At 51.2% G+C, this 26057-nt stretch overlaps 1 protein-coding gene across 2 annotated transcripts in view; it reads right to left on the reverse strand.

The window, feature by feature from the left end:
- The window catches only part of EIF5B (eukaryotic translation initiation factor 5B), a 697227-nt gene that overhangs the window by 136313 nt on the left and 534857 nt on the right, over positions 1-26057 (reverse strand). For both annotated transcript variants that reach the window (XM_086934729.1, XM_086934728.1), the window contains exons 16-17: positions 12653-12835; positions 12336-12497 (exon numbers count right to left, since the gene is read on the reverse strand). In XM_086934729.1, coding sequence (XP_086790855.1) covers positions 12336-12497; positions 12653-12835 — 345 coding nt within the window. The remainder of the gene's footprint in view (positions 1-12335; positions 12498-12652; positions 12836-26057) is intronic.

A 26057-nucleotide genomic window follows, 5' to 3' on the forward strand; every position in this document is an offset into this window, starting at 1 on the left:
GGAGCATCTAGTGATTTCCTTTTTATCACCTTGCTCACCTTTTGTGCGCTTTACAGATGATTAGCATCTTCAATTTTACACCGTAGAAAGCTGTCTCTGCATTTACTATAGCAAAATGAGGTAAAGTGTGCAGAGAGTCCAGTGGAACCCAAAAGTAGGCAGAGGTAAAGGTAGATAGCACCTTACTCTCTGTGCGGTAATATGGGCGAGCAGTAAGGCTTTATCAGAGGGCAGTGTTAAGCATTTGTTGTGCACACTCAATCAGCAAACGATGGCACATACTCAAAGAACACTTTGATTTGTATAAAAATATTATTTACTTTTACTTCTTTCCAAAACACCAAGCAAGCCTGGCACAGGTAAGTGTATATGATAATGTTCAAGGCAGGTTAAACAATACAAGCAATCTGAATGAGAAGGACTTTGTGACAGGTTTGTAAATGCTTTCAATACAGTGAAAATTACTGTTAGATCACTTGAATTGCTTTACAGATTACTTTCTGGATTACTTTTTCTACTCCGTGTGATATACATAGATATTACACTGCTACATTTCCTACAGAAAAGTTAAGTAAGCAGTTTTTAGTTATTTGCTGTTTTTTTTAAGTTCCATACAAAACTAACAACACAAAACAAAACAATTTTCAAGAAAAACAGTGAATGTATTCCTATGAAGAAAGATAAAGTTAACAGGTAGCAGGTAATTACAAGTTTTTGGGAGTTATTATTCTGGGGTTAGAACAAGGGTTCCCCTAGGGCCGAGTACGCACTCTCAAAGCACCCCCCAGCGGCACTAGGGCAGACGGGTGCAGAGTTCTGAGGCCCAAAGTTATCCAATGGGGGAATAGGGGACCTCCAGTCGGTGGCTGCTAACGAGCAGGCTACAAGGTTGTGGGAGCAAAGCGTCCGGGGTTTAGCTCAGGGCAAAGGGGGATCAGTTTTCGCACCCAAAGTACACCCGCAGCAGTGCATTGGTGGCTGGGTGAAGGGTGCTGGTTTGGTGTTGGGTGCCCAGTTGATTTCAATATGGATTCTCCGGTTTCAACAAAGACTGCAGGATCGGGGACAAAGGTCTTCTGAAGGTGACCACCGGTTGGAGGGGGAAGTTGTCATGGCTGGATATGCTGGAACACCGTTGGTTGGGCCACCCAAGGCAGTGGGACTTCAGGTGCAGGGGCGTCTTTAGGCGTCAGGCTTTCCTCATCAGCTCTGGTCGCGGTCAGGGGGATCCTTCAGAAGGAGTAGTTTCTGTCCTGTGACTCCAGTTCTGTAGTAGGGGTATCGACTACGAAGGACGCCACGCCATGGAGCCGGCTGTATACCTGTTTTTGAATTGGTGACCCACCGACAATCAGGCCTTCACACAGAATGCTTCAGTTCTGGCCAGCTGCTGAGAGACAATGGAGGAGAGACGCAGTGATGAGACTTCCCGGATGAAGGCTCGTTCGAGCCGAAATGCATTGGAAGGATTAATGTGGAAGGACTAACATAAGAAATATAATAAGTTAATATCTGTGAGAATCTATGGAAAGTTTGTGAAATCTCACGAACAGTAAAAAACAAGTATGAGAAAAAAAATTAAGTATGAATAAAATACTTTTGGAAATGAGAATTTTGAAGAGATGATCATTATTGAATAACTACATGCTGCATTTCCAGCACTAAACGTCTGTGCACAGGAGACACCCTCACATTTGTGGCGGTGCAAGTGATACTGTATCTCTGTTATAGTCATAATCTAGTGAATAGTCCTGCCATGTGCGTGGACCCCAGCAATCAAAAATAATCTCTTAAATTGTCAAATCATGCAGAAACTGCAAAGACACTTAAGAGAGAATTTAAAGACAAATAATGCAGCCTATATCCACAGGCTACACTGTCCAGTACTTCAACTAGAAATTCCACCAAACAACACCACACACAAAACAGCCTGCCCAGTTTCTACCATAGAGAAACTTGCCTCCACCAGTAAAAGACTCTGGAATGATAGAGAGGAAGGCATGGACAGACAAGCCCCCATAGGCTGCCATTATGTGGCTTAAATAGAATACTGTGCCTTTAAGAGAACTTTCGAGAACTTTCTCCCAGTATCCCAGAATGCATAGCAGGTCCCTCTTACTTTCAGTTCTTTTTGAAGGCGTAGCACGCCAGACTTGTAGCATTCCTTACATGAAGAATTATCTCCACCGTGGAGGAGGGCGGGCGCTTATGACTATAACAGAGATACCCCTACTACAGAACTGGAGTTACAGGACAGAAACTACTCCTTCTGTAGTAGGGGATCTCTGTGTATAGTCATAATCTAGTGAATAGAATGGCAAGCCCATCCCCACACCAAAGCGGCGGTGGAGAAAGAAATTAACACCACTGTTGTGCAAACAAATTCCGCAGCGAAGCCTGTCCAAGATGAGCATCTGCCCTGGCATCAGTGTCCAGACAGTAATGCTTAGCAAAGGTATGAACCGACTTCCAAGTGGCTGCTTTGCAGATTTCAGCAATCGGCACGTTACGGAGCAAGGCTGTCGTGGCAGCTTTGCCCCTGGTGGAATGAGCCTTAGGCTTACCTCCTAAGGTCTTATTAGCTTTTTGGTAACACAATTGTATGCAGGCCACAATCCAGCTAGAAATGGACTGCTTAGAGGTAGCAAGACCCGTCCTGACTGATCCATAATTGATAAACAACTGGTCAGACCTATGAATATCTTTGGTTTTATCCAGATAAAATTTCAACACCCTCCTTACATCCAGGGAATGGAGAGACCTTTCCGCTGGAGACGAAGGATTCTGAAAAACGTAGGCAAAGTTATGGCCTGGTTGACATGAAAATCAGAAATAACCTTGGGAAGAAATTTAGGGTGAGTACGCATAACAACCTTAGCAGCATGAAATACAGTATAAGGTTCTTGGCAACACAACGCCTGAATTTCACTCACCCTGCGGGCCGATGTAACGGCCACGAGGAACGCCGCTTCCAAGACAGGTGCTGCAACGAAGCCTTATGAATAGGTTAAAAAGGCTCCTTCATCAACCTGGACAGCACCACATTCAGTTCCCATGAAGGCGAAGGAAGCCTGACAGGAGGGAATACTTTCTTCAAGCCTTCCAGAAAATCTTTGATCACAGGGATCTGGAAGAAGGAAGTCTGTGAAGGGCATTTCCTGTAGGCAGTCAATGCAGCGAGATGAACCTTAATGGAATGAACATTAAGTCCAGACTGCGCCAAATGTAGAAGATAAGGAAGGATGACATCTTCCTTGCACGTCGTCAGGTCATGGTTCTTAGACTGGCACCAGATACAGAACCTCTTCCACTTGTAAGCATAGGAAGTCTGAGTGGAAGGTCTCTTAGACTCCTTCAGTATGTCCATGCAATCTTTGGCCGATTCAGATGGCCATACTGCACTATCTCAGGAGCCATGCCGCCAAACTCAAAGACGAGAGGTTGGGGTGTAACATCTGTCCCCCGAACTTCGTGAGAAGGTCCGGCCTGCACGGCAGCCGAATGTGAGGAAGGAGAGACCGGTAAAGCAGGTCCGTGAACCACCACTGTCTGGGCCATTCCGGGGCAATGAGTATCATCCGAGCCCTGGACCGGGCCAGCTTGATGAGCACCGCCGGAATCAGGGGAATGGGTGGAAAAGCGTACAGAAAGCTGTTCGACCAGGTGATCCATAACGCACTCCCCAGAGTCCCCTGCTGGTAGTACCTGGAGGCGAAGTCTTGGAATTTGCTGTTTTCGGCAGTGGCGAACAGATCTACGTCTGGAGTTCCCCACCTTGCGAAGACTTCTCCTAGTACTTCGTCGTTTATGACCCATTCGTGGTTTTCCTGAACCAGTCTGCTCAGCGCCTCTGCCTGAACATTCTGCACACCTGGCAGATGGGTAGCCGTTATCGTCAGTCCTCTGGCTAGAAGCTAGTGCCAGATCGTCTGCGCCTCCTGCGACAGAGTGCGTGATCTCGAGCCCCCCTGCTTGTTGAGGTAATACATCGTGGTGGTATTGTCCGTCTGTACAAGCAGAGAGTTGGTCTGAAAGGACGGAAGAAAAGCCTTCAGTGCCAAGTGAACAGCTCTCAGTTCCAGGAAATTGATGTGATACGTGGCCTCCATCGGGGACCACGTTCCTTGAATCTGTAGGTTTCCGGAGTGCGCTCCCCACCCCAGGAGAGAAGCATCCGTCACGACAATCTGCGTGGGAATGTCCTTGTGGAAGGGAACCCCTCTGAGGAGATTCTCAGCTGAACACCACCACTTCAGAGACTGAAGAGCATGCAGAGACAGTCGTATCTTGTCGTCCCAAGATCCTTTCCTCTGATCCCACTGGTCTTCCAAGCACTCCTGCAGCGGTCTCATGTGAAGCCATGCGTGTGGCGTCAGGAAGATACAAGAGGCCATCGATCCCAGTAGAGAAGACACTGTCCTCACTGTTGTAGATGGAGTTGTCATAAGAGCCTGAGCCTTCCGAAGGAGTGATAATCGTCGCTCTTCCGAAGGAGACACGCTTGCTGACAGCGTATTGATGGAGGCTCCCAAGTACTGTATGCATTGGACCGGAGTCGGGACAGACTTGGACATGTTGATGTGCAACCCCAGCTTGTTCAAGAGAACGCACGTATTCTGGTAGTGTGCTCGCGCTTCCGAGAAGGAGGATGCCTTGATCGACCAATCGTCCAGGTACGGGTAGACAAACACCTTGTTCTTCAGTAGGTGTGCTGCTACCACCGCCATGCACTTCGAGAACGTTCTCGGCGTAGACTTTAGTCCGAATGGGAGTACTGTGTATTGATAATGATTGGCGCCGACTTAGAACGGCAGGAACTTCCTGTGTTTGTGTGCAATGGGCACATGGAAGTACGCATCCTGTAGGTCTATAGCACATAGCCAGTTTCCCTGTTGCAACTGAGGATAAATCTGATGCAACGACAGCATGCAAAACTTTTCCCTGCGAATCCATCTGTTGCCTGTCGCAAGTCCAGAATGGGCCTGAACTCGTTCTTGTCCTTCTTGCGAACCAGGAAGAACCAGGAGTACAGACCTCTTCCTCTCTGAGACAGATCTGCCTCCCCCTGAAGCTCGCGCAGCTGAAACTGCGAGCTGACTGGTGGAATTGCTGGAGGCGGGCTGGTGAACCGAAGACTGTATCCATGCAAACAATATTCAGCACCCACTTGTCCCGAGTAAGTTTTCTCCACTCTGCCAGAAAAAAATGAATGCTTCCCACTACCGGAGTGGGTAACAGATCCGGGGGGAAGTAAGTGCTCAGGGCCTAGACCCGGCTGGGCCTTTGGTCGCTGGAGCAGACTGTTGGCCTCCTCTACCCTTCTGGCGTTTCTGGAACGGCTTACGGAACTGTTGATGTTGCTGTGACTGTCCCGAAGGTTGGCCACGTCCTCTGCCCTGCCCACCGAACCGCTGTTGGAATGGGCGCCACGATTTCTACGCTTCTTTGGGCTTCTCCAGGCCCACAGCCGTGAGCGTTTCGGCCTCCGCCTTCATGCGGGCCCTTTCGTCATCCGCATGCTTTCCAAAAAGGGTCTCGGCGGAGAAAGGAAGGTTGGCTACCCTTTGCTGTGCGTCCGGTTTTAGTGACGTACGGTGGAGCCAGGCGTGACGTCGCTGGTTAACCCCATGGCAAAAACCATGTGCCGCTAATAGGGATGAGTCTGCTTCAGCGCTGATAATCTGATTCGCTACCAGCATCCCTTCATTCAGCACTTCCTGGAAGTCTTCCCGTGAGGCAAGTGTTCCGCAAACTGCTGGAGGGAGTCCCAGAGGGCGCGGTCGTAGCGTCCCAACAAAGCTGTGGCACTCGCAGCCTTCATAGAGGCCGCCGATGTTCCACATACTTTCCTTCCAGCTGAATCCATCCATCTAGACTCTTTATCCGGGGGAACCGTGGATGACGGGGTGTTGGCATGTTGTTTGCGGGCCGCCGTCATAATGACAGAATCCGGAGGAGGTTCCGCCCTTAGAAAGGCCGGGTCCGAATCGGGAGCCCGGTATTTTTTTTCACCAATCTCGATGGGGCCGCCTTCGTCACCTCAGGGGTGAGGAAAAGGTCCATGGCCGGTTCCTCCAGGCCCGGCACCAGAGGCAGCAGTGGACGAGACAGGTGTTTCTGGTGCAGTGTCTCGAAAATGACTGATGTCTTAGGTGTGGGCACCGTCAAAGATATGCCCAATTTTGCAGCGCCTCTCAAAAGAACATCATGGAATGCCACCAGGTCATCAATCGGAGACACCCTCGTGTCCGGTGATCCCGACAAGGTCTGAGAGTAATGCCTGGTACCTGAGGACCTCGTGCGAGAGCGAGATCTGTGCCTCCTATGGCGGTGTCTCGACCGCGTGGACGACCTTTGGCGCGATCGCTCCTTTCTCCTAGAGCGAGAGCGTTATCTGCCGGCCCGCGGACGCTCCACAGGTTTCTGTGGGGGCGTCTTCCTCGGTTCCTCCTGGGGTCTAGGTTTCGGGGTCCCCCTAGGAGGTGTCAGCAGAGGAGGTAATGACGTCGACCTCGGCGGAGGGACCGGAGGTATCACCGACCGAGGGGCAGGCCCATGCGGTGGAAGTGGTGGTAGTGGTCGGCCTGGCGGAAGTGGAGGGTTGGTGGGAGGGTCCTCCTTAGGTACAGGCGGAGGGGGCGACCCAGGCCGAGTTGGTGTGTATACCACCGAGTACACCGAGCCCGGTGACTCCTTCGGCGAAGGGGGCTGAGACCCAGCCCCTTCAGCAGGCGATTGTAGGAAGGTGGATACCTGACTATGGTTGCCCCCAACTTTTTGCCTGGTGTTTTGCTGGTTTTCCGACTTAGTTGACCTGGGACCCTGCTATTCAGGGCCCCAGGCCCACTGCTCTCTCTCTAAAATGGATTCCATGTACCTTAGGTACATATCTAATTGGTACTGGGCCACCTTATCAGACCCTGTAACTCAGGGCATAGGTGTACCCAGGGCCTACCAGGGGCTGCAGCATGTATTATGCCACCCCTGGCTGGCCATCTAAATCTGACACAACTGGCTGCACGACAGCTGGGGCAAGGTGGTGTAATCACCCTTTGCTTTAGATATAGTATACCTATATCTAACCCTAAAATGGACACCAGTATTCCTATCAGTCACTCCTATGGCAGGCCTTGACAATCCTGAAGGCAGAGTGCTTGGAATCGTGTGAGATGGTGCTCTGGCATGAGCTGAGCCCGTTTGCAGCTTGCGGAACCAAGTCCTAATAGCTGTTCCATGATAACGCATACCATATACTCTTAAGTGCATTATAATCCTCGCGGTTAAATGCTAACTCTGGTATCGCTTTATCAAAACATGTCGAGTAAGGTGTCATACGAATTGGAATACTAACCCCTCGCCAATTCTGGCGACGGGGTTAGCATTCCTCCCTTCTAGAGGGACACGACATGTATGTAACTGTGAACCCCGGTTAAAGTTAACTCGAGCCTCAGCATCACAAAATGGATGCTGCCACCACAGACACAAGTCTGACTTCCTGCTGCTGGGGGGTCCTTCCAGCGAGGGAGGCTTGGACAAAGGGTTTCCTGTCAGGGGCGGTGCTAGCACCATACCAGACAGGGTTTTGTGTATCCTGGGTAGGCAGGGTTTTAGAGGAAGGTGACTGCAAGTGGCACCCCGGTGCTCACTATGCATCTGCCGGTTAGAACCAGTTCCAGGGGCACACCAGCCCCTGAGCTGGGGAAAGTTCGGCATGGGAGAGGGGTGTAACCACCCCCCTTCCTGGTCCCACCCATGGGCAGGACCTAGTCGCGTGCCAGCCCCTTTTCCTAGTATAAAGATAGGAGCGGGCCCCCTTCCAAATTAGATCATCTTTGAATCCTGAAACTACTTTCTACGAAAGGAACTCTCGACTTCTTCTCAAGATTTCTCCCTTGTGACTAAGGAGTAGTCACCCTGCACCCGCAGGCACCATCCAAGAACACTGCGGTTTGCTGCACGTCCTTCCTCCGGAATCCGACTGACCAGCACGTCAAGACCCGGCTTCCCTGGCACCTCTGACCTCTACCCACATTGTCAGCTCAGCTGAGATCCGTGGGTGCGACGAGACCTCGAGGGACCGGCCATCTTCAAGACTGCACGACTCTTGCCCAGCACGACCGCCGAGGGATCCTCGAGTGAGTGCTTTGGCGTCCGAGAAGCCCCAACCCTGAGCAGCTCCAGCACCGAAGTCCAGCCCCCCAGCATCCACCAGATCTGCGTGGGGCCCTTCTGCTCTTTGCTGCTCACCGCGTTGTCTGGCTACTAGCCCGCTGGCTTGTGGCCTTCCCGACGACGAACGACGACATCAACACCGCTGGTCTGGTTGCTCCAGACTGGCCCTTGCTCCCTTCCAAAAGAGGAGCACCCCGGACCCTCCTGGTCCACTCCAGACGCCATTTTAAGTCCACCGCGTGGGCTTGCATTTGCCAAGACTTGTTGCCCCAATCCTGGGTCCAGCCACGTCGACAGCAGATACCATTGTGGGACAGCTCGCACCTCCATCCTGGTCGCCGACAACGCCTCCTGGTCCGTGAGACTGCAGAGCCCAGCGTCGCCCACTCACCTGGTCGAGGTGACTCCATCCGGTGCCATCCTGGTGCCCATCTAATTACTGGCTAGTGATTCAGAACTTGGTCCCCTCTGCTTACAGGTGTCTTCCATCTCCGATCCAGGCTTGGATCCATCCGAATTTCTTCACTGGTCGCCTGCCAGCAACTTCTTCTTTCAGGCTCCTGGTTCGTCAACGAGGGTTTCCGACGACACTTGAACCCTATGCAGCCGCAGCCCCTGGGCTAGGTGAACCGAGTACCCCGGTGCTCCAGCGTAGAACAACTCTCTAAGTGCCTAGATCCACTTTCGTTTTTGACCTACCTAGTCGGGTTCGCCCGAGAACACTAACTTTGCATTTACTAGTATCCATAGACTTTGTCCCGCATCCCGCGTGAGAGTGCACACTCTGCACCCGAGTCCCCTAGGCCTCCTGCTAGTAATCTGAAGGTTCAGTAGTCCAGTCCTAGCGATTCCAAACCCTATGAGATTAGTACTTACCTGCTAGTAATTTCGCATTCCACTTTTAGAGTATATGGTTTTTCGTGCCCCTCGGGCATTTGTGTAAATTGTGCAACTTAAAGTATTTTCGTAAGAGTTTTGTTGTGTGCTTAGTACCCTGTCCTCATAAAGAGTACAGGGCTGTTGTGATCTAAATAAATAAACTGTTTATTTTCATAACACTTGTGTGGTGTCCTTTCACTTGGTGTTCAAGGGGTATATGTGATGGTATAACAGCTGGCTTAACACGCCCTCTAGAGTTTAGCCCGAAGACTGCTCGTATCCATGCTACTAGGATAGCTGGTCTATAAGGTTGACTTACAACCAATCATCAATAAGGGTTGTTTGGACTGATACATAGTGATCACTAGAATAGTGAGCACTGCATATCAGGCCAACTTCTCACAGCGATCACTTCCTCTTGCGTCCTCCACTAGATCCAGACTGACTTCTGGCGCCAAAACTCCTCTTGCGCCGCTTAGGAGAGGTGGAGCGACTCCGAGACGCCGATCTCTTTCTTCTCGACGCTGAGCGTCTCTTTTCCGGCATCGAACGTCGCCTCCGCGACTCCGGCGTCGAACATCGCCTCCGCGACGTCGATCTCTTCCTCCACGACGTCGAACGCCTCCTCCACGACGTCGAACGCCGCCTCCGCGACGTCGACCTTTTCTTTCTCGACGCCGAACGCCGCCTCCGCGCGTCGACCGTTCCATTCTAGACGACGAGCGTCAATTCCTCCTTCTCGAGGACCTCGACGTCGAGGAGCCACTCGACGCCGACTGTTGTCTCGACGGCGATCGGCGGTGTCGCCTCGACGGCGAGCGCCGATGCTTGTTGCTCCGTCTTCGACGTCGATAGGTCGACTCCGACGATGACTATGAAGATGCAGTCGACTGTGGTTTCGACGGCAGCCTATCCAGGCCCTTCGACGTCGAATCTTCACGCCGTCTCGACCCGGAACCCCGGGGAGATAGGGAACACACCGTCGTCATCCCTCTCGACGTCGATGCAATCGAACCAACACACAGGAGAGAAGAGAAGCACCAAGAAAGATATACTCAAACACTTTTATACAAAAAAGTGACAAAAATCCAATAAACCCTTGAAACAAGGGAGAGCTCAATGCCAGGGTCCTGTTAGCAGGAGCCGGAAAAAAGAACTGAAAGTAAGAGGGACCTGCTATGCATTCTGGGATACTGGGAGAAAGTTCTGGAACGTTCTCTTAAAGGCACAGTATCCTATTTAAGCCACATAATGGCAGCCTATGGGGCTTGTCTGTCCATGCCTTCCTCTCTATCATTTCAGAGTCTTTTACTGGTGGAGGCAAGTTTCTCTATGGTAGAAACTGGGCAGGTTGTGTTGTGTGTGGTGTTGTTTGGTGGAATTTCTAGTTGAAGTACTGGACAGTGTAGCCTGTGGATATAGGCTGCATTATTTGTCTTTAAATTCTCTCTTAAGTGTCTTTGCAGTTTCTGCATGATTTGACAATTTAAGAGATTATTTTTGATTGCCGGGGTCCACGCACATGGGCGGGACTATTCACTAGATTATGACTATACACAGAGATCCCCTACTACAGAAAGAGGCTGCAGACTTTGCTGGGAGATTCAAGGCAGGTCAGAGATCACCAGATCTGAGGTCAGGATTGCCGGGAAGACCTCCTCTTGGTGTTCGGTCACTCGAACTCGGGCAGTGGGCGTCAGGTGCAGACTTGCAGATTTGGCCGGAGCCAGAGTCTGTGGGTGAGCAAATCCGGTGCTCATGAGAGACAGAGTCTTTTCTGTGGAAGGCAGGGCAGGTCCTCTGGGTTATTGAGGTTGCTGGCTGCAGGACACACCGGGATTTTGTTTCCGCAGGTTCGAGGTGGGGACAGGCTGGTAGGGCTGGGGCCAAGCCAGTGGATGTTCTCTTCCTCTTAGCTTTAGCACAGCTTCTTCAGTCCTTCTTTACTTCTTAGTTGGTTCTTCTCCCAGGAGGCATGATTCAGGGTTGCCCCTAAATAATAGATTTAGGGGCGTTGCAGGTAGGTAAAGGTTAAGACCAATAGGTCCCTAACTTGGGGTGGGTACTCCCCTGATTATGCCACCCGCCAGTGGGAGGGGGTCATATGCCTCACTCTGGTTGGCTGAGTCCCCCCATCTGCAAGATTGTGTGGACTGAGAGTTGTGCCTCACCCCCCCCCCACCCTGAGGGGTGGGGTTGGCAAAGGTGGGCACACCTTCCTTCCTCACTTGGTTTTCCTGCCGATTGTTCTGCCCAAAGTGGGGGTCAGGACAAGGTGGGGGGCAGTTGCTGGAAGTAGCGGAAGGCCTGGGGAAGCTCACAAAAGTGGCGAGCCTTTGAAGCTTCCCCTTCATGGACCCTGCCCATCCTGGGGAGGAGGCTTGGCACCTAGTTGTGGCAGCTGGCGAGCAGCCACTCAGCCTGGACACTAGTGTTAGGTCATTTTTCAGGGGACATTGCTAAGGTGCCCTCTGTTTGCATTTTTCATTAAATCACATACCGGCATCGGTGTGGGTTTAATGTGCTGAGAAGTTTAATACGAAACTTCCCAGTTTTCACTAAAGCGATTATGGTGCTGTGGAGTTCTTAATACCAAACTCTCAGTATCATATACTCTTAATGGCACTACAGCACTTACAATGTCCAAGAATTGGCTTATACAGTGCAGGGCTCATGCACCTGTACCCTCGCCACTGGTGTAGTGCACCCAGCTAGAGGGGTGGCTGGCATATGCCAGGGCAGTGGGTTGTAGGCATGGCACAGAGGGATGTGTACCATGTCGACTCTTCACTTGGTTCTGCATCAAAACACACAGCTTGCAAATGCAGTGTGTGTGTGTATAATGGTGGCACAATAAGTGCTGCAGCCTTTAGAGGCCTCCCCTGGCCAGAGTGCCCTTGGTACCTGTGGTACTATTTACAAGGGACTGACCTGTGGCCAAAGAGTGCCGATCAGGCTTTGTTTTCAATGCAGTTTAGGGAAAGAACATAGGCCCTGGGTACCTGTTTGGCAGGAACCCAGGGCACACTCAGTCAAAGCACATCAGAAGTTTAGCAAAAAGTGGGGGCAACCATGCAAAAAGAGGGCACTTTCTTACACACCCATTTCCACAATAAGTGAGGATAATTATATTACTATGCAACAAACCTTCCTTAAAGTAAGCACATACTTTTTCCGAAAAGCAATGTAAATGCCACAGCTAAAGTTACATCTCGATCCAATACTGAACATTTGTACAGTAGATAATGTTTGTAAATTTATGGAGAATGTCACAAAATACATACCTTTACTCTTAATTCCTTCATCGGAGGAGGCAAGAGAAGGCCTCTGATTTGTGTTACTATGGGACCTTCTACACCAGGAACAATAATCGTATCACCTTCTCGTAATCTGCCATTGATCAAAATTACATCTATTGTTGTACCCATGCCTGGAAGTGATTTCACCTGAAGGTAACACAAGTAAACCAATTAAAATTAAAGGGTTCGTTTACAATGTAAGACGTTTTCGACTTAAATCCTAAAGTACTCTGTTTTGCCATACTAAAAAGCAATAAAATACCCAAAATAAGTTTTTCCCAGAAAAGTAAATCCTGTCTTACCTCCATGACCTGTGCTCTCAATTCTTCACAGTGTGCCAACCTTTTCGTTAACATGGTTTGCGTCAAGTCAACCAGCAGTGCTATCAGACTTCCCATGCCATCTCCAGAGTGTGCAGAAGTAGGTACCAAAGAAACAAAAGTGCGAGGGTCCTTATTCTCATGGAACAAAGCAGCATTAAGACCCTAGAAAAATAAACATTAATCAAACATAGAGACAGGCACATTATAATTGGTGATAATTGCACCTAAAGAATGATGGATAAATATTTCTGGTAAGCCAACAGAATTTTTTTAAAATAAAGTTTCAGTTTAACAACGACGTGGTGATAATAGAGACGAGGTCGCAATTCCTATTAGTCTTACTGCAAATAAGGGTCAACAATGAACATCAAGTGCTAATTGCCTTATGTTATTTCAAATGTGTGTAATCTGGGAAGACCACTATAGATACAGGGAGACAACCTAGTCTTGGTCAAAGACGGACCTTATTGCTTCTTTAGAGACTATTGATGGATAAAAAGTTATTTACCCTTCACTGGTTCCCATGAGTGTCCAGTATCCTCAATAATTTGCTCTCTTTCAAAAACCATGATGATTATATTGCTACCATAATTAACCGGTGTGGTGCCGCACTGCTCATCTTCGATGAATAAGAATATAAATTCCAACGCTAGCTGAGAAACTGCCAAGAAAGGTAGCTCCAAGTAATACAAAAAAAGCACCAAGAAACAACAAGCATTTGCAATGCAATAGGTCTCGCATTTATGAGAGTTTGAGCTATTGGCATTGTAAATAACGATTCCTTTTATTTATGTGTTGACTTAATATGCCAATAGCTCAAACTCTCACAAACACGAGACCTATTGCATTGCAAATACTTGTTGATTATAGCATACTACCTAGAGGACAGGCCCTTTTGTTGTTGTTTTTCCTATACCTCCCCTTGTTCGGAAAATGAATTGAATATGCTACTTACCAGTATGCATCTGTTCTTGGCATGTAGGGCTGCTAACATTCATATCTTAGCATTAGATCGCCACCTAGTGTTGGGTCCGGATGATCGCACATTGTTGTCCTGGAAGAGTCTTCGAAGTATCCTGAGATGGGTGGCTCCTCCCCTGGACTACAGTGCGCATGGGCATCGGCTCCATCCCCAGATTGTTTTTCGCCATTGTGGCAGAGGATGGAGTGAAAAGTGTAAAGGATGTCCATGCTAATGATTGAATACAATAGTATATCTGCAGCTGCGACAGGCACCGGGGAGGAGGGTGGGCGATATGAATGTTAGCAGCCCTACATGCCAAGAACAGATGCATACTGGTAAGTAGCATATTCAGTTCGAGGCATGTGGGCTGCTAAATTCATATCTTAGCATAGAATACATAGCAGTCCCTCCATCAGCGGCGGTTGCCCGTGCCAGCTGCAGAAACCTGAAAAAGTGTCTTGAGAACAGCCTGTCCTACAGCCGCTTGCTGTTTGGAATGTACATCAACACAGTAGTGTTTTGTAAAGGTATGTGGTGTAATCCACGTGGCTGCTCTGCAAATGTCCTCTAGAGGAATGTTTCCAAGGAAAGCCATGGATGCCCCCAACTTGCGTGTGGAGTGTGCCTTTGGGGGTATTGTTAAAGTGCGCTTGGCTTTATGATAACAGATTTGAATGCACTTAACAATCCATCTGGCTATTCCTGCTTTGGAAATTGGGTTGCCTTTGTGTTGTGGTGAGAAGGCAACAAAGAGTTGTTTTGTCTTCCTAAAGTGTTGTGTCCTGTCTATGTAGTACATCAATGCCCTCCGTACGTCTAACGTATGGAGCATCCTTTCCGCCACTGTTTGTGGGTTCTGGAAGAATGCAGGCAAATCGATAGTTTGGTTGAGATGAAAATGTGACACCACCTTTGGAAGGAATTTGGGGTTAGTACGTAGTACTACCCTATTTGGATGAATCTGGATGAATGGTTCTTGTATCGTGAGTGCTTGCAACTCACTTACGCGTCTTAGTGACGTAATGGCAATTAGGAAAGCAACTTTCCACGTTAGGAATTGCAGTTCGCACGAGTGCATTGGCTCAAACGGTGGTCCCATCAGTCTGGTGAGGACCACATTGAGGTTCCACACGGGAGCTGGCGGTGTTCTTGGGGGAATGACTCGTTTCAGGCCTTCAAGGAACGCTTTAATGGCAGGCACCCTGAAGACTGAGAGATGCTGCCTATTTTGAAGGTAAGCCGCGATGGCGGATAGATGTATCCGAATAGAAGTGAACGCTAGCTTGCACTTATAAAGGTGTAACAGATAGCAAATGATGTTAGGGATAGATGCATCTAGCGGGTTTATGCCATTGTCTGCACAGTAGATGACAAAACGCTTCCATTTTGCGGCATAGCATGCTCTGGTTGACGGCTTCCTCGCCTCCTTGATGATGTTCATGCATTCAGGAGGTAGGTTTAGGTATCCAAACTCTAAGACTTCAGGAGCCAGATCGCTAGGTTGAGCTGTTGCGGATCTGGATGCTGAATTTCTCCATGGTTCTGCGTCAGAAGTCTGGGCGTGAGGCGCAGTCTTTGATGCGGGACCACTGAGAGTTCGAGGAACGTGGTGTACCATGCTTGGCGCGCCCACGTTGGAGCAACTAGGATGAGTGTCATGGAGTGTTGCCGTAGTTTCCTCGCCACCAGTGGTATCAGGGGTGTCGGGGGAAAAGCGTAAGCAAATTTGCCTGACCAGTTCATCCATATCGCATTGCCCTGCGATTGGGGGTGTGGGAACCTGGCGGCGAAGCTTTGGCATTTTGCGTTCTCCCTTGTGGCGAACAGGTCTATGTCTGGACGCCCCCACCTTTGGAAGTACGGCTGGAGTACCGATGGATGTATCTCCCACTCGTGCATTTGATGACTGTATCTGCTGAGCAGATCCGCCATCTGATTGTCCTTCCCCGGGAGGTGTTCTGCCATGAGGAAGATGTTCCTCTGAATGGCCCACTTCCACATGCTCTGAGCCAGGTGAGACAGCTGTGGTGAGTGGGTGCCCCCCTGTTTTTGGATGTAGTACATCGCGGTCATGTTGTCCGTCCGGACTAACACCACTTTGTTGCAGAGATGTACAATGAAGGACTTGAGTGCCATGAAGATCGCCATCAGTTCTAGATAGTTGATGTGCATCTTCTGTTGCTGCGTCGTCCATAGTCCCTGCACTGTGTAAGTGAGCAGGTGTGCTCCCCATCCCTGGAGAGATGCGTCCGTTGTCAGGATAACCTGTGGCACTGGCTCCTGGAACAGTCGGCCCTTGCAAAGGTTGTGTGGAGTCCACCAATGCAGAGAGTTGTATGCCCGACTGGTAACCAACACTAGGTCTGTTAATTGTCCCTGAGCCTGTGTCCACTGATTTGCTAAGCACTCCTGGAGCGGGCGCATATGCAACCGTGCGTGAGGGACTATGAAGATGCAGGAGGCCATCATGCCTATCAACTGCATGAACACTCTTGCTGGAAGTGAGTGTCCCGGTCTGAACTTCTGGATTAAAGACTGTATGCCGTCTATCCTGACCTGGTTTGGTTGTGCCGAGGCCGTCAGGGTATTGATTGTCGCACCCAGAAACTGCCGGACGTGTGCCGGCTGAAGGTGTGACTTCGGGTAATTCAACGAGAAACCCAGGTCGTGAAGGAGGTGAATGGTAGTCGACATGTCCGCGGCGCACTGCTGTTCCGACCTGGCTTGAACGAGCCAGTCGTCGAGGTAGGGGTAGACATGGATGTTCTGCCTCCTGAGGTGCGCCGCTACAGTCGCCAGACACTTGGTAAAGACCCTTGGGGCAGTTGTGACTCCGAAGGGTAGGACTTTGAACTGATAATGCGTGCCCTGGATAGTGAACCTGAGGTACTTTCTGTGGGACGGATGTAGCGGAATGTGGAAATAAGCATCCTTGAGATCCAAGGTTGCTAAGAAGTCTCCTTTGTTTAACATAGGAAGAATCTGTTGCAGTGTAAGCATGTGGAAATGCTCTGACAGTATGTACAGATTGAGGGGACGGAGATCCAGAATCGGTCTGAGAGATCCGTCCTTCTTTGGAATGAGGAAGTACAGGGAATAAACCCCTGTGCCTTCCTCCCCCACTGGCACGAGCTCGATTGCCCCTTTTTGCAGCATCACCAACACTTCCTGCTGCAATAAGTGCAAGTGCTCTGCGGACATAGGTCTTTGCCTTGGTGGAATGTTGGGTGGAGTGGATTTCAACTCTAGACAATAACCGTACTGGATAAGCTGTCGCACCCACCTGTCTGTGGTGATGTTGATCCAGACGGGCAGGAACTGCTGTATTCTCCCCCCGACAGGTGTTAAATGGTCGGGGGGCAGTGACAGAGAGTCACTGGTTGCTCGGGGCAGAGGAGCGTGAATTGTTGCCTCCCTTGCCACGTCCTTTGTTGCTGTTTCCCCTGTAGCCCCTCTTGTTTTGTTTGGGGTACGAGGACTGTGCTCCACCTCTAGGGAACTGTGACTGTTGACCCATCTGTCCTCTGGTGACTCCACGGGCACCTGAGCGACGAAAATTATTGCCACGAAACTGCTGAGATTGTAGGGCCCCCATCGATTTAGCGGTTTCAGTGTCCTTTTTAATCTTTTCCAGGGTGGTGTCAACATCTGGACCAAACAGTCTATCCGGATTGACTGGTTGATTAAGTATGGTTGTTTGAATGTCAGGTTTGAACCCCGATATGCGGAGCCAAGCCTGTCTTCTGAGCATGACACTGGTGTTAATGGCCCTAGCGGCTGTGTCCGCGACATCAAGTGCGCACTTTATGGCCGCGTTGGAGATCAGTTGTCCTTCTTGTATAATCATTTTGGTGCCCTCTTGAAACTGCGGAGGCAGGTGTTCTACAATCTGCTCTAGTGTGTCGTAATGTGATCTATCATAACGTGCCAGTAGTGCCTGTGTATTTGCAATACGCCAGAAATTGGCAGCCTGTGCAGCCACTCTTTTGCCTCCTGCCTCTAGCACTTTGGACTCCTTATCCGGGGGAGGAGCTTCACCCGTTGTTTGGGAGTTGGCCCTCTTGCGTGCGTTTGCTACCACCAAGGAGTCAAGCGGCAACTGTCCTCGAATGTATGCAGGGTCTGCAGGCGCTGGTCTGTACTTTTTTTCAATACGTGGGTTGACCACCCTCGCCCTGGTAGGCTCTTTAAAGATGTCCGCAGCATGCTTGAGGACCCCTTTGAGCATAGGCAGGGTCTTTACATTTCTTTCCGAAACTGAAAATGTGTCGAATAGAAAGTCCTCCTCAACTGGGTCAGCATGCATGTCCACATCATGATTAGCAGCTGCCCTCTCAATGAGTGCATGAAAACCTGCAGAATCCTCCGTAGGGGATGCACGTGTACTGAAAGTCTGTGGGTCTTGCCCCACATCTTGGGTGCCTTGGTCCCCAATGCCATAATAAGAATCTGGCTGTGCATCAGGTTCATTTACTGGGAAGGTGTATTGTTCATCTTCACCATAGCCCTCACTTTCAGAGTGGTCTGGAGACGGTGTTGGGCTCCGTCCCAGAGGAGGCTGGATAGGTTCCATGAGGCCTGAGGCGTCCTGTGGAAACTTTTTCTTCTTTAGGGGAATGACGTAGGATTCCACCGGCTGCGAAGTGATCTTCCTTTTATAAAGGGTTAACTTCCCCGTGTCCGCGTCTATGAAGCACTCCGAATCTTCTTCAGGGTCGAGCACTTGACCCGAAGATGTCTCTGCCGTAGAAGAGTCCGACTTCTTTGGCGTCGATTTCGAGGAAAAGGCCTTTGGCACCACTTTTGGCGGTAGAAGGAAGAGGAGCTTACTTGCCGGCTTGACCGGGACATCTGCCGCCCTCTGCGTCGATGGCGTTGGCGTCGACGAAGAAAAAGCCTTGTCTTTAATTCTTTGTAGTGAAGCAGCCACGAGAGATGCGTCGGTGACCGATGTCTTTGGCACCGACGAGGTGGCCTTGCCTTCGGATGCGACGTTCCGTTGGTCTTTTGGAGGGATGGACGGCGCCGACCCCGAGTCCCTGGAGCGATGCGCAGATGTCCCCGTTGGAGCCGGGGCTGTGTCGGTTGCCTTGGCAGGCTTCGCCGGCGCGCTTGTCTTGTGCGTGCCACCCTTTTTAGAGGATCTCTCCTCCGGCGCCGATTTCGACCCAGTGGAATCGCCGTGTTTCTTCGACTTCTGCGGACCGGAGGTCGACGGAGTCGATGAGGCCGCCTGTTTATTTGTTTTTGCTGTTGCGACCGCCATCTTAGGGACGATTGAGTCCTTAACTTTCGGTTTCGGTTCGGCCATTTTAGGTGCAGTCGAGACCGTTGCTTTCAGTTTCGGTTTCGAAACCCTCGGCGCAGCAAGTATGTCCGTGGCCGGGCCGGCAGGCGGGGCCGTGGCTTGCGCTACAGGGTCTTGGGTAAGGCCGACAGGCGATCCCGCGACCCTCTCCTGATGTTCGTCAACTTCGGGGCATAGCTCGTCCCCTGAGCTATCTTCCTCGGCCCCATAAACCATAACGTCGTCCCCTACCTCGTCGACGTATTCAAGGCCTTGACCCACGACTCCGTCGTCGTCATATTCCGGATCAGCCTCGACCTCCGTCTCAGGCGGGGAGATTTGAAGATGATGGCTCTGGTCCTCTTCTTCTTGGTCGCCGAAGATGTTATCTGGATCCGGGGCCGCTTGTTTGGCCACAAGGCGCACTGCGCGCCGAATCGTGAGAGTTTTCTTCGACCTGAACTTCGCACAGGCCCGGCAACTTCCTTCGTCATGGTCTGGCGAAAGGCACTTATTACAGACCGGGTGTACGTCTATATGTGGGTATTTGGACCCACAGAGCGGACAGAGTTTAAACGGACTCCGCTCCATGTTGGGAACTTGGTGTCGAGTCGCGATGAGAAGGCCTCGATGTCCGAAGAGTAGTAAAAAACTCCGGTGATTCCGGCTCCGAGAGACGGAAGAACTCGAGACCGTACGCAAACAATACCGACGTAAAGAACCCAAAGCCTTTTGGCCGTAAAAAGTGATGTTTATTCGGTTCCGACGGAGAGACGTCGAGACCGCATCCGAACCCAATGGCGGAAAAAAACAATCTGGGGATGGAGCCGATGCCCATGCGCACTGTAGTCCAGGGGAGGAGCCACCCATCTCAGGATACTTCGAAGACTCTTCCAGGACAACAATGTGCGATCATCCGGACCCAACACTAGGTGGCGATCTAATGCTAAGATATGAATTTAGCAGCCCACATGCCTCGAACACACCTTATACGATCTATCATTTGGGCTGGGTACATTTTTGTTGGCAGAACGCAACAGCAACACAACAGCAGTGGGCTCACAAGGATTTGATGTTTTTTCCAGTCTGTTTGAAGGTAGCTTCTTTTGATTGTTATACAGGTATATATTGTGCCCCAAATCATTAGCAACCACCATGGAAGCACTCTGCCTGATGCAAAGGATGTTTTACTACTTTGAACAGTTTGGTTGGTGTTAGAAACGGGATCCCTGGCTGGCCAGGGCTTGCGCCAAAGTCAGTCCGAGACCACCACTCCTAAGTCAGGGCAAGGGAGTTACACGCCAAGATAACCCCTGCTCACCCTCTAGGTAACGTGACGCGAGCAGCCAGGCTAAACTTGGGGGCTAAGTAGGTTAAGTGTTTGCGCGCGCACCCAGCAACAATACCCAAGGCCCACCACAAAGGAAACTCCACACAAGGTTATATAAAAATAGCCTTTGTATTATACCAAATCACATTAGATAAAAACACACACTTTACACTGTGCCAACAGGCACGGGCAGAATTTACAGGGGATATGTACTAGACAGGGCCACCTGGACCACTGTCAGGAATCATCACTTTTTAGGAATAGTAATTAGCACATAGAACACTTGTAGAACCAAATAGAAAATGTAGCACACAACCAGTGAATACTGGTAAAGGGTAAGTACCTCCTACGCAACCCTAACCACCTTAGGAAAATATTGCGCAGGGAACCAAGACCTCACTAGCAACACCTGTACTAGGAGAAAAACAACCACCTAAGTATCACCAACATTTAGGGGTATAAGCATAGGAACTTTACACATGATGCATAACACATGATGCATCAAAACACACTCAGAGGTGCAAGCACAAGCAATTGCGCAAAACTCACATGAGCCACAACCTGTGGCAGTCCCTAGGCCCTCTGGCCTTGTCAGTTGCCAGTGTCAGGGGCCTAAACGAGGCAGCTGCCCACAAAGTGCTGGGCAGCTGTAAATACTGATGGGCCAACACTGGAGCCTCGCAGGCTCTGGCCAAAAGCACTGTCCCCCAAGAGCCTTGCTGGGCTCTACAACAACGCAAGGCTCCTGAGCCTCTCTGGGGCTCTAAAACAACAATGGGGCCCTGGAGCCTTGGAGCTCCTAATTACCAATGCCCCCGTGGAGCCTTCTCGGCTCTAACAATGAAGAAATGCTCCCCGAGCCCTCTCAGGGCTCTACACAAGAATGGTCGTCGTTGGAGCCTCGCTGGGCTCAAAAACACGCAATATCCCAGAGCCCTCAAGGGCTCTCAAGAATGTCACTGAGCCCCTCAGGACTCCGAAACCAACGAAAGTGCCCCCGGAGCCTCTCTTAGGCTCGCACATGAAGGAATGCCTGGAGAAAAAAGCCAGCACACTGGGGGAGCGGGCACCGGCAATGTGCCCCGGCGTCCCCCTCTCTCTCCCACCAACAACCACAGGGCTTCGACCTCACACCCACTCCTCCCGGCTCAGCTCCACTCACCGGTGTGCTTGGAGTGAAGCGCACCTCTTCTCCTTCGCGGGGGTGCCAGTAGAGCTCCCGCTCCTCGGGGCTCTCTCCTTTTCGATCCTCTCTTGCTCCGGTCCCCTGGGCGGCGATCTCCTTCTCCTTGACGAGTACACCGGGGCGCAGGGTCGGCTCCTGCCTGCTCCGGTGCTCGAAACAGCCGCAACAGTTCCGTGGGAGGCGGGGTAGGTTTCCCGCCCTCCTACTTCTTGTTCCGGTTGCCCCAGAGGCCCGCTCTTGGCCTGCCTGACTTCCTGTTCGCGGGCCGGGCCGCGGTGATCGGTTGTCCCAGGCTGCGGCGGTGATCTCTTCTGCCAAATGAGGGGTGGGCACCCTCTCTGATTTAAATATAAGGCGAGGTAGGCACTCGCTCGGGGCAATAAAAACGGCCACAGGTGCGGCGTGGGCAGCCGCGAACAAGCGGCAACACGCAGGGTGGGCACCTGCTTTCCCCCATGCAAAATGCGGGGTAAATAACCGCTCCCAAGCACTGAAAGACAGCGCTCCCAGGTGCTATAAGCAGGAATCAAGCGCTCCCAGCGCTTAAGGGAACAAAAAGTCCAGCAAAGTTCTTTTAGGCAGGGAGGGGGGCAAGGCTGGGCCCAGAGCCAGCTCACTGGGCCTCCAGGCAGGGAGGCATTCCAAGTGGCGGTCCTCCTGGCGCCCAGCACAGCAACAGCCCCCCCCTCAGACAGGATCCTGGACGGGAACAACATGTAAGGGGACAAAGCCCCTTCTTATACTACTGAAAATCCTCAACCACCCTTTTCATTCACTAGGGAGGCTAGGGTCGCGAGACGCACCACAGGGGGCGGAGCCGCATTGTGGGGGGAAAGCCCAGCCCCATTCAGGAACCAGGTGCAGCCCTCCCTCACATCACCCATGCTGATCTCTCGACTCACTCCTGGGCAGACCCATCCAGACTTCCTGGAGCCAGGCTTGCCAGCCAATCACGCTCCAGCACCCTCACTGCACACACACATCAATGACTACAAGTGGCACTTCCCCACTAGACACATACACACCGCACATACCATTGCGCAGCATTCACTCTCACGAGTTCGCACATACCAAACTTGAGCCTGCACTCCCCACACATCAGGAACTAACATGGACACACACATTCCCCATGCATTCCTATTGGAGGGCATGCCAACCTTACTCCACGCACGCTTTTTACACTGGGACCCAGGGAAAAAGTGCGCCAAGCCAGAAATCATGAACGCCAGGTCGCCATCAAAAGCAAAAAGTTCAGGGGTGAACCAGCCAAAAAGGCCCGGGTCCAACAACCCCCTTCCAGCCAAAACGCAGGGTAGACCGATCACCACCGTGATGGGCTTCCCTGCTTTGGGCGAAAGAACACGGACATGGGCCCGCCACTGCAGGGACACCGTCCTGTTCCACGCCACTGTGAACCCCTGGGATTCCTTCTAAAACCACCATCTGGAACAATTGTGCTACCCCACTGGTACTCCAAAGCCGTCCGCAGCCAGGACCAGGCCCTGGGCCACCAAGGTGCCACCGGTCCTTGCCTATCCACAGAGTGGGGGGTAGTAACCCCTGGCACATAGTAGCCATTCTCCACTCTTCCTGTCTGCAAGACAGGGCTAGACTGCCACTGGTTCTCCAACCTAGGGTCTACAACCTCAGGCGGACCAGGAGTCTCAGGGAAGGATCTCCTCTCCCTACCTCTTCTTCTAGGGTTCCTCCACCTCCTGCGAGGTGTACCCTTAGAACGCCATCCTCCCAACCTAGGGCTTAACCCCTCAGGTTGCACCGGGGTCAGAGGCAGGCTCTCCCACCCTCTGCACCCCCTTCCAGAGTTCTGCACCCTCCCAACTGGAGAGGTACCCCGGGAAGAAGCACTGACTAGGACTCTGGTTACAGACGTCCCACCCTTCAGGTCAGGCCGATCCTGAATCTGGCCTCCCAACCTTTGGTCTAAACCCCTAGGTGGGATAATTGCCTGGCACTCCAGGACTTCTGGGGACTCACTCACCATCCCCCTGAGGCTAACACATGACTCATGTGTTGTGTGACTGTCTGTCTGGCGCATATCTCCCGTCCCCTGTCCACCTGACAGTGCGGGAGGATCCCCCATAACAGAAGTGGTGTCACCATGGTCACTCCAAGGGAACGTAGCCCAGCTGGCTAGTCCCTGACCCACTGGTTCTCCCACTGGGGAACACATCCCCCCATTCACTCCTCACTTCGGACTTCCGTGCCCCCCCAACTGGAGTGGCACTGCCGGACACTAGAACCACTGGAACACTATTTAAAGATACTCCAGGTTCTCTAGACACTAGGAGATCCACCTCAAGGGGTCTAACAGGACAGCCTAGGTCCCCAACCTGGTGTTCCCTCAAGAAACCATCCAGGTTCTGAGACTGGGTTTCAGGCACCTGGGAGCACTCAGTCCCCCTCTCACTCTTACTCCACTGAGACAAGACATGAGCCCCTACACCCCTCTCGCTACACTGGGACCTAGCTGGGCTACTCTGAGCCTCTTCCACCACACTGGGCCGGAAGATACCCGACCCACTACTCTCGGGTTCACTCACCCCCGACGTGTCAGAACCTCCGGCACCTTCCCAGCGGTCTGCTTCCTCTGCAAGCTTCCAAGGACTAACATAGTCACCCCTCGACAGGTGTCGGCGTAACTCTGGCACAAAACAATTGAACAGCTGCTCTCTGATAACCAGGTTGAGCAGTCCCTCAAAATCAGGTTCCCCGTGAACCTCTAACCAATCAAGCAGTGCATCACGACAATCATCCACATAATCCCCCCCATATCTGGTGAGGCAGTCTCCTACTGCCCCTAATCTTCAACCGGCACTTGTCCTCTCTGGAACAAGGTACTATTCTTTGGAGAAGGGGACTGGGACCTCCTTCACTGTACTCTCTATTGCTGCCACCACTGGACTCAACCCTCCCTGGGGAATCCAGAAAACTATAATTGCGGTCAGGGGATACCCTACCCTCTAGGGCTATCTTCTCCCTGGCCAAGGCCCTCTCAGCCTCTGCAATCCTCCCCTGCACACCCAGCTGCGCTACCTCTCTGGCATGCTCTAACCTGAGCTTCTCCATAGCCAGCAGGTGCTCCCTCTCTTCCCTCCTATCCAACCACTCATCTGGGAACAGGGAAAGGGATCGGGTGCTGCATCTGACACTGGACCCAGCAAGGGAATCCCTATCTAAGTGGTCCTCGCTCTCTGCTGCTGCCCATTCACTGTCATCCTCATCCTCCTCTTCAGACTCTTCAGGGCTCCCCACAGACCCACCACCCTCATGGTGTGAGGCCCAGGCCCTCTCTTTCTCACTATGCTCACGTTCCCAGTCATCCTTCTGCCATAGGATCAGGTTATCCCTAAGCTTGGACTGGGTGTCTGACTCATTCACTGTGATGTCTCCCTCCTCACAAAACTGTACCAACTCATGCATACTGTACTTAAACAGACCACAGAGGTTAAAAGAAGATTCCATCTTGGCAGGATGCTCACAGACACGTGCAACACAGGGGACTTAACTGTCAGAGCTGATGCAAGAGTACATAGTTCAAAGTATTTCAGCAATCTCCCTATCCCAGAGAACTCACACTCATTTGTCCAGGCGACACACCATTCATCCACCCCTCCCCCCTCGGACCGGTAAGGCAGTTTTTACCACCCCTGATTTCTCAACCTGACCAAACGTGACACAGGTACCAAACTCTGGGCGCGGGGCGGGGTAACAAATGCACTGGACACTTTTTGGAAAAGAAATACTAGAACTTCAAAGAACAATAATCCCCAACATGTAATTATCTAAAATGCAGAGTTTGGTAGTGTGGCCCGTTGCCACTGTGGTACAACGCAAACACAAATCCGGATCCTCACCGCCTGCCACCAATGTTAGAAAAGGGATCCCTGGCTGGCCAGGGCTTGCGCCAAAGTCAGTCCGAGACCACCACTCCTAAGTCAGGGCAAGGGAGTTACACGCCAAGATAACCCCTGCTCACCCTCTAGGTAACGTGACGCGAGCAGCCAGGCTAAACTTGGGGGCTATGTAGGTTAAGTGTTTGCGCGCGCACCCAGCAACAACACCCAAGGCCCACCACAAAGGAAACTCCACACAAGGTTATATAAAAATAGCCTTTGTATTATACCAAAACACATTAGATAAAAACACACACTTTACACTGTGCCAACAGGCACAGGCAGAATTTACAGGGGATATGTACAAGACAGGGCCACCTGGACCACTGTCAGGAATCATCACTTTTTAGGAATAGTAATTAGCACATAGAACACTTGTAGAACCAAATAGAAAATGTAGCACACAACCAGTGAATACTGGTAAAGGGTAAGTACCTCCTACGCAACCCTAACCACCTTCGGAAAATATTGCGCAGGGAACCAAGACCTCACTAGCAACACCTGTACTAGGAGAAAAACAACCACCTAAGTATCAGCAACATTTAGGGGTATAAGCATGGGAACTTTACACATGATGCATTAACATTCAGCGGTGTAGGGAAAGAAAACACATGATTCATCAAAACACATTCAGCGGTGTAAGGAAGGAAACACATGATGCATCAATACACATTCAGAGGTGCAAGCACAAGCAATTGCGCAA

The sequence above is a fragment of the Lissotriton vulgaris genome, chromosome 8 (genome assembly GCF_964263255.1).
Source record: "Lissotriton vulgaris chromosome 8, aLisVul1.2, whole genome shotgun sequence".
Lineage (NCBI taxonomy): Eukaryota > Metazoa > Chordata > Amphibia > Caudata > Salamandridae > Lissotriton > Lissotriton vulgaris.